The 8,457-nt window shown below is 66.8% G+C and overlaps 1 protein-coding gene across 1 annotated transcript in view; it reads left to right on the forward strand.

Moving 5' to 3' along the window:
- ADGRB1 (adhesion G protein-coupled receptor B1) overlaps positions 1 to 8,457 on the forward strand; it is an 81,898-nt gene that overhangs the window by 53,106 nt on the left and 20,335 nt on the right. The window contains 2 exon segments of the mRNA XM_032415564.1: positions 88 to 229; positions 6,276 to 6,379. Coding sequence (XP_032271455.1) covers positions 88 to 229; positions 6,276 to 6,379 — 246 coding nt within the window.

Raw genomic sequence — 8,457 nt, forward strand, 5'->3', positions numbered from 1 at the left:
GGGGGCAGGGGGCCGGGCCGCCGGCCGCCCGCCGCTCACGCCGCCCCTGTCCCCCCCCACCCCCACCCCGTGTGTCCCGCCCCCCAGGCCCTCCTCCCCCGCCCCCCCGCAGCTCGGGCCCTGGTCGTGGCGCGGCTGCCGCACGGTGCCCCTCGACGCCCTCCGGACGCGCTGCCTCTGTGACCGGCTCTCCACCTTCGCCATCTTAGCCCAGCTCAGCGCCGACGCGGTGAGACCCCGGCCGGGACGCGCGGGGGCGACGGGCGCGGGGGGCGCGGGGGGGCGCGGGGGTGGGGGCGCGGGGCGGGCGCTTCCGGCGCAGGACGGGCGCGGGAGGGGCCGGACCCACCCCTGCCCGGGTCTGTGCGCTGGCCGCCCCCCCCCTCCCGTGGCCTGGCGGCCGGCCGGCCGACCTCTGGAGCGGGTGGGTGGGAGCTGGGCGGGTGGCAGTGTGGAGTTGGGGACTGGCCCCGGAGGGGCTGGGCACACCCCCCGCAGGGACCGATGGGTGAGTCTCCCCCACTCTCCTTGGGGGCTTGGGACCTTGGAGGGAACCGATCCTCAGGGGAGCCAGGCAGGCTGGGCCCAGGCTTTTGAGGACTGGGGGAGGGCTTGGCCTGGCAGAGCCGGCATACCCCCTCACTTAGTGGCTGCTGCCCTCAGCTGGGCCCCGGGCTGCCACCTTGCTGGGAGACCTTCCCCACCCTCCCCAAGTGCCCTCGAGTGGGGGTCCTGGGGTGGGTGAGGGTGCTGGATCTGGCCCAGGTCCACAGCTCTGCTGGGGAAGGCCCCATCCTCTCAGGGGCCTCCTTTTTGTTCCCGTGATTCTTGTGGGGGCTGCTGGTTTCTATGGCGATGGCATCTGGGGCCCGCTCCCCGGCTGGGGCCCTGGGTGCTGCACTGGGCCCACTGGGGCTGATGGGCTATCTCGTCCGGGGCTGAGCTCCATTCACGGGTCCCAGGAAGTCCCCCTCCCCGGCCCAGCCACTGAGCCCCCCGAGGAGGGAAAGGGGCTGGGGTCTTCACTCACTGAGACCCCGGGTCCAGGCCCAGTGGGGAAGGATCATTGAGCAGCAGATGTGGAGGGCAGACTGGGGGGGGGGGGGGACACGGCTTTCCTGGGTGTTTGGGGCAGCTGGTCCCCACCCAGTGGGGGCAGCACAGCTCTCCCTTCAGGGCACCCCGGTTTTGATGTGAAAGATGGCGCCAGGCCTTTCTGAGAATGTTCTGCACACCACCCCTTTGTCCAGTGGGACATGGGTAGGGAGGGCAGTGTTGTCAGCCAGGGCCCCCATGGGGGCAGAGCCAAACAGGACCTTAGAGGTCATTGCCTCTAAAACCTTCTATTGACAGGCAGGGAAACTGAGCCCTGGGGAGGGGAACTTGCTCCAGGTCTCGGGGCAAGTCGCCAGACTGGGGTCTGTGCTCTTGGCCCTGACTTCAGTGCGCTCTTCCTCATTCTATGTCCCTGTGACAGGGGTATTGGCGTTGTTGGTTCTGGGGGAGGGCCCTGAAGGCTGCAGCCAGGGCCATCCTGGGGGCTCCCTGGAAGAGGTGGCTTTCTGCACAGGTGGTCCTCAGTGCTAAAGCAGCAAGCTTCTTCTGCACAGGGGAGCCACCAGCGGGGCTGGGGCTTCCTGAGTCCCGGCGAGGCCAGAGCCAGCAGCCAGCCTTGGGTCCCCAGGTGGCCGCCCATGCTTCGAGTGTAAGGAGGAAGGACCGGGGGCAGGGGAGTGTTCTGGAGTGGGGCGGTGACCAGGGTTAGTGTGGCCGAGTGTGACATGCAGGCTTGTCCCTCACTCACGGTGACTCTTGCCTGGTGCTCCGTCCCTCTGAAGCTTCCTCTCCCATCAGACGGAAGTGATCGTGTGTTACTCAGGGTGGCTCTGAGGGGCGGACCGGTTGATGGGGGTCCTGCTGGGCCAGGGTCTGCAGCGTGGACGGCCTACTGCGTGCCCAGGCGGTGCCTTCCGCAGAAGGTGGCGTCCCGGTCGGGGGCTGAGCTCCAGTCACTGGGGCACAGAGGCCGGGCTTGCTGAGGGGCAGGAGGCTGATGCTGGTGAAACCAGGGGCTGAAGGCTTGGGGCCCAGGACCTCTCCCAGAAGACTGGCCTGCGCCGGGTGCCACCAGGGCTGAGCATTTGGAGGCCGCTGTGCCAGGGTGGGCAGGTCTCGGTCTGTGAGGGGTTTGAGGTTTTGGTTGGTAGGGGGGTTGGGCGGCGGGGGTGGGGGGGGCTTCTGGTGCCATCCTGACCTACCGTGTCAGCGTATGTAGAGGTGGGACCCGATCCCCGTATCCCAGAAGGGGAGCTGAGGCTGAAGGCACAGCAGTTCACGGTGGCCAGTCCCCCAGCGGCCTTGGGACCGAGGGCAGGCTGCCTGGCCACTGGGAACCTCGGTCTCCTCATCTGTAAGATGGCATAGGAGTTGGCCCTGCCTGATTCCGGGACCCCCTCCACGGGCATGGGCGTGAGCTCAGAGCCAGAGTGCCAGCAGGACCGGGGTGGGCTCCGCCTCCCACCTGGTGCGGGCCTGCCAGCCTGCCGTCAAAGCGCTCTAGCATCTCCCTCTCCTTTCCTGGCCAGCTCTGGGGCTGACCGCAGAGACACTGAGTGGGGGGCCGAGCACGAAGGTGAGATTGCTGTCGTGCAGCCTGTGAGGGGCTGGGGCTGGGGCCTGTGCGAGACCCCAGTCCTGCCCAGGAGGAGCAAGGGGTCTGCATCCCGACAGGCCTGCGGCAGCCCAGGCTAAAGGGACAGATGCTCTGGGGGCACAGCGACAGCTTGCTTCCCTCCCCGGGGGTGGTTTGGGAGGGGAGAATGAGGAGGCGGTATAGAGTGGGGCCCTGAGGGGTGAACAGGAGTTCACCAGCTGAGCTTAGTGGAGAAGAGTGGTGGTCATGCCGGGGAAGGTGAGGAAGGCAAAAAGAAGTGGGAGACAAGGTGGGGCTCAGAGGGCAGGGCAGGGGTGCGAGGCCAGTGCTGGGGAGAGCTGGAGCTGCGTCCCGAAGGCAGTGGGGAGCTGGGTGGCTGGCAGAGGATGACAGAGGATGGTAGTGGGATTGGGGTCTTGGAGGGATCCCAGCAGGAGTGAGGGCAGAGTACCCCAGCCGGCAGGTGGGGTAGTGGCAGAGGTGGGCTGAGCCTGGGGCAAGACGGGGTGCCACCTGCCTCTTCCCTGGCTGGGGTTGGACGGGCGCGGGGATTTGGGTCCGAGCAAGTGGAGAAAATGGGAATCCTGGGGACTGGAGTGGCCACAGGGGACTGGAGTCCAGAACGAAGGCCAAGAGTTGATGGTGGAGATGGGGTGCTGGGGTCACACGCCAGGAGCCAGGGAGGGCTGAGATCCCAGGCAGGGGCATGCACCCAGGCGGCCCCCCCGGCTGCCGCCCGAGCTGCGCCTGCAGCCCCTGACCGCTGGAAGGTTGAGTAACGGCTCTGAGTCACATTGGTGAGGGGGCGACGCTGTCTGCCTCCGAGCTGCGGGGGGACTGAACTCAGGGAGGGCTGCGCAGCCCGGCGGGTGGTGGCGCCTATGCCCACGGCTGCCGCTGCAGCACAGGGTGGCCGGGATGTGCCTGAGAGCGCGTCCCCGGCCTTGCCGGGGTCGGGGCTCGGCGCATGACTGGGGCGCGGGGCTGATCTGTGTGGGAGCTGTGAGCCGTGGGTGGTGCAGTAAGAGGACAGCAAGGCTGGTGCTGGAGGACGGAGGTCCGTGTTCAGGACACATCAGATGTGTAGAGGGTTTAAGAGAAGATTGAAAGCGGGGAGTTTATGGGGTAGAAACCAATGGTAACCATATGGACGATAAGAGAGAATCCCTGGGTGCGTGGGGGGCCAAGAACCCTGGTGAGTCTCCAGACAAGACGATGGGGCAGAGAGACGAGGGGCTGGTTCAGATTGAACATTCAGTGAGGGCCTCTGTGAGGTGGTGACATCTAAGCTGAAGGCAGAGCCAGCCATGTGAAGGTCAGAGGAAGAGCACTGGGCAGTGAGAGGAGCATGTGCAAAGGCCCTGGGGTGGCACCGAACTTGGCTAGGGAGCCGGTCTCCGGCAAGAGGCCGGCTGGCTTCTGCCCCCTCTCTGTGTGTGGGTTGGGGCCAGTCTCTTGCCCTGGAGGTCTCCACTCTAACCCTCCAAACAAGAGCTAGAGTTCCTTGGCACCCCTGCCCACTCATTCTGTCTCCCCTGCCTTCCCCACATCATCTAGAACCTGCGGGACCGGGGCTGTCAGGAGTGACGGATGAGCCAGGTGGAGAGGAGGAGAGAGTAGGCGGGCGTGTGGCTGCCAGGCCTAATGAGGGCAGATGGAGGCAGATGGCCGCAGAGGTCGGGGCCAGAGCCAGCCACGGAGCGGGTGCGAGCCACTTGCTCGGCCACCCGTGACTCGTGTGGCCAGCCAGCCTTCGAGGTTACCCGGCAAGTTCAAGGGTGCGCGCGGCGGCCCGGAGCCCCCGCTTGCCTGGGTCCTCCAGCTCCCTGCGTGGAAGCCCAAGTTTGTGTGGGACCTGCACCCTGGGCCGTGCCTCCAGGGCCCGCTGACTGCTTGGCTGACCTTGGCTGACTTTCTCCCTTTTCCTGGAGCCTGCCTTCCCTGTCTCCATTCGTCTCCCAGCCACTCGGGCTGTGTCTGAGCCGGGCCCAGGCCGAGGGGGCTCAGGAACGTGAGGATGCCGGGCTGCAGGGACAGGCAGTCACCCCCAGCAGGGGGACCCAGGCTGGAACCCAGCAACACCCAGAGGGGCCTGGGGGGCCGGAGGGGAAGGGCAGTCCGGGCCACGGGAACAGCATGCACATGGGTGGAGGGCACGGCATGGTTTGCGCACCGCGCTGTCGGTGGGTGGGGGCAGCAGCGCCAGGTGGACCGGGTTCAGGCTCCAACTCCAGGGGCCCGAGGGAGGCGGAAGGCGCCACCTCGGGGCGGGAATGCTGGGCCTCCCGGAGCCAGTGAGGTGGAAGAGTCTCCCTGGGCAGCCTGGGGGGTCAGCAGGGCTCGGAGAGCTGCCCTGAAGGGCTTCAGCCGGGTCAGACTCGGCACAGGCACAGGAGTGTCCCCTTCAGGGTGGGGGAGCCCCTAGGAGGCCCCGTGCCCCCAGCACCCTCCTCCTCCTTCAAGCACGGAGGCCGCGGGCTGGGGAGGGGCTGCAGAGGCCGTCGTCAGTCCCTCCGAGCGTCCTTGGCGTCCTCACACAGAGGAGCCTTGCTCCCTCCTCACCGAGTGTGGCTGTCCACCTGCCGTGTGTCCGTGTGCCCACGTGCCCTGCCCACCGTGCGGCGGCCCTCGGCGTGGACCGTGTGGGTCAGGCTGTGACACGGGGCTGAGCACGTGGAAGCACGTGGAAGCGGGGACCGGCCGGTGCTCAGACCTCCGTGGTGAGGAGCAGCCGGGCCCATCATCCAGCCCGAGGCCCCCCCACCCCCGAGAGGCACCAGCACATGACAGCTGGGAAGGGTGTTCTGGGTAGAGGGACCAGTCACTGCCACGGCTCTGCAACGGTGGGAACGAGGAGGCAGCCAGTGATGGGGGGCAGGCCAGGCCCAGTGGCCTTGGGAGCATTCAGTCGGTTGGGGAGGGGGTGGATGGCAGGGGGTACTCTGAGCAGAGCAGGGGTGCGATCTCTAACGGCATTTTACAAAATTCTCCAGCCGCAGCTTGGAGAAGAGCCATGGGGGCCGGGCCCGGGTGGGGGGCGGGGGTGCAGTGCAGGGATCTGGCAGAGCAGAAGGGAGGGCGAGGGAAGAGTGGAGAACGGGGGTGCGTGGGGGGGCTGTGGGGCAGCAGGTGCTGGGCTGGGAACCGGCTCTGAGGCAGTGGAGGCCGGACCGATGCGGCTGCCACGGAGGGGCCCTTCCGGGAAGCCCCGTGGCCTGCTCTCGGCTGGTGTTCCAGAAGCACGCAGCCTGGGAGAGCTGTGCCTGATGTGGGGCTGGCCCCCCGTGACCTGTCTGTGACACGGGGAGATGGTCCCCCTCTGGAGTTAGGGGGGTCTGTGAAGTGCGGACAAAGCCTTCGTCACTAGACTTGGCAGGTGGCTACGATTATACCAGTGACGGGGGGGGGGGCAGAGAGACCCCACCCCCAGCAAGAGACCAGGGGCCCCCCGGGGGGGCCCGCCCCCCCCGGGGGGCGGGGGGGGGGGGGGGGGGGGGGGCGCATGGGGGGTGCCGGCGGTGGAGAGGGAAGGCTCCATCCCGGCATCCACCCCCACCCCCCGCCTCAGTCTGCATGTGCCCGGCCCCCTCACTCCGCTTTCTCTCTGCTCTGGAATCCTCAGAACATGGAGAAGGTGATCGTGCCGTCGGTGACGCTCATCGTGGGCTGTGGCGTGTCGTCCCTCACCCTGCTCATGCTGATCATCATCTACGTCTCCGTGTGGAGGTGGTGCCTGAGCGCATGGGCTGGGCCGGGGTGGGGTGCCGGCCCCCCGGTGGGTCCCAGGAATGGGGTGGCCGGGGTCAGGTCTTGTCCCTTCTCCTTTGAGGGCAGACATGGGGGGGTGGGCTGGTCCAGAGCCCCCTTCCCCGTCAGCAGCGCCATCCCCCCAATCTTCCCCTGCCCACCGCCATCACAGATGGACCGCACTGCCACCACCCCCTCCCCTCTGTCCCCCTCCCTCCCCAGCAGCCCGCCCCCCGCCCCCTGAGTGCCCCTCCCCGGAAGCTGAATGACAATGACGGGCTGGGGCACAGGTGCAGGCCAGGGGTGGGCCGGTTGCCCTTGTGCCCCTGGCCTCCACTCCCGCCCACAGAAGGTGGCCACGCTTTCTCCTGCCCTCCAGACGCACTCCCTGGCTGATTCTGGCAGGCCCAGCACCCTGCCCTGGGGCCTCGGAGCCCCCACATTCTGTGTCCTGCCGCATGGGTGTGCAAGGCCACAGCCCGCTCTGAGCCCAGGGTCACGTCTCAGGGCAAGAACCTCTGCTCGCATCCCTGCCCCTCACTCCCCTCCCCCGGGCCACAGGGCCTCATGCCAGGACCCCTGGACTGCCTCCCCAGGCAGGGCTGGGCAAGGCAGCAGCCCCCAGCAGTCCCCAGCTCTGGGGCGAGGGACACGTATGCACAGGCGTGAGCTCGGGTGTGCGAGGGGTGTGTAGGGCGAGTGTGCCTGCAGGGCGGGTCTCACCTCCCTGCGCCCCAGAGCCCTGCTTTGAGCCCCGCTGAGCAGAGGTTTAGGACAGGGAGTCTGGGTCAAGGTCACCCAGCCCGCAGCAACATGGGCAGCAGAACTGATGTCACACCCCGAGGCCAACAAGGAGAGATCGATGTGGGGGGCGGGGGGCTTGTGTTTGCCTGTGCCCCTTCCTCATCCTGCCCGAGGGCGGAAGCCGACCCCGAACCGCCAAACCACCCGCATCCAGCCGGCACCCAGTGGCCCTCCGACCCAGCCCCTCCTCAGACCATCTGTCCCAACCCCCCACTGGCCCAGCCCTCCCCGCCCCCGACCCGGAGGCCTCTGTTTCCGGAGACCTCTGCGACAGGGGGCTTGGGACAGCCCCTCCAGCCCTGCCTGCTGTGGTTCTGAGGGGTTTGCCGATGGTTTTCAAAGCGCCTCCTTCCTGCACTCAGCTGGCCGAGTCACTGCCCCTGTGAGCCACAGGGCCCCATCCCGATGGTCCCCATGGGGAGATGGAGACCCACAGAGGGAAAGTGACCCGCCCAAGGTCACATCACGGCCCCTGAGGTGCAGCCCTGTCGCTTCTGCTCACCACCTGCCAGGATCTCAGCCCCAAGGCCCCTGGGATGCTGCACTGGGAAACGGGGGCAACACTTAGCGATGGTGGCTAATACTTCCTGCCTCCTGCCCGTTTACTCTCAGCCACGCCCTGAGTAGCGGGTGCTATTCCTCCACCCATCCCACAGATGCGAAGACTGAGGCACAGAGGGGCTGGGCCACTTGCCCAGTGTTACACTGCAGCCCACCCTCAGAACCATTCTGTCTTCCTGCCTCGAAGTCAGGATCAGACCGGGTAGGAAGGGCTGGGGGCCAGGGGGACAGCCAAGGTGAAAGCCAGGAGCAGGCAGAGACTGAGACCCTGGAAACAAGCTGTGTCCAAGGGATCCAAAGACAGGGAGAGGATCTTGCACAAAAAGGAGAAGCGATTCTCAGGATAAGCCACCCCTAGTAGGAATAGGTAGCTGTGCTTACTGGTTCCCCATGATCCTCCCTGGCACCTGACCGTGTGCTAGAATTTAATATGTGGTAGAGTGCAAGTGGTGGTGGTGGTGATGGTGGTGGTGGAGGTGATGGTGATGATGATGGTGATGGTGGTGGTGATGATGGTGGTGATGGTGGTGGTGGTGATGATGGTGGCGGTGGTGATGGTGATGGTGGTGGAGGTGATGGTGGTGATGGTGGTGGTGGAGGTGATGGTGGTGATGGTGGTGGTGGAGGTGATGGTGGTGGTGGTGATGGTGGTGATGGTGGTGATGGTGATGGTGATTGTGGTGGTGATGGTG

Source organism: Phoca vitulina, unplaced genomic scaffold, assembly GCF_004348235.1.
Source record: "Phoca vitulina isolate PV1807 unplaced genomic scaffold, GSC_HSeal_1.0 scaffold18, whole genome shotgun sequence".
Lineage (NCBI taxonomy): Eukaryota > Metazoa > Chordata > Mammalia > Carnivora > Phocidae > Phoca > Phoca vitulina.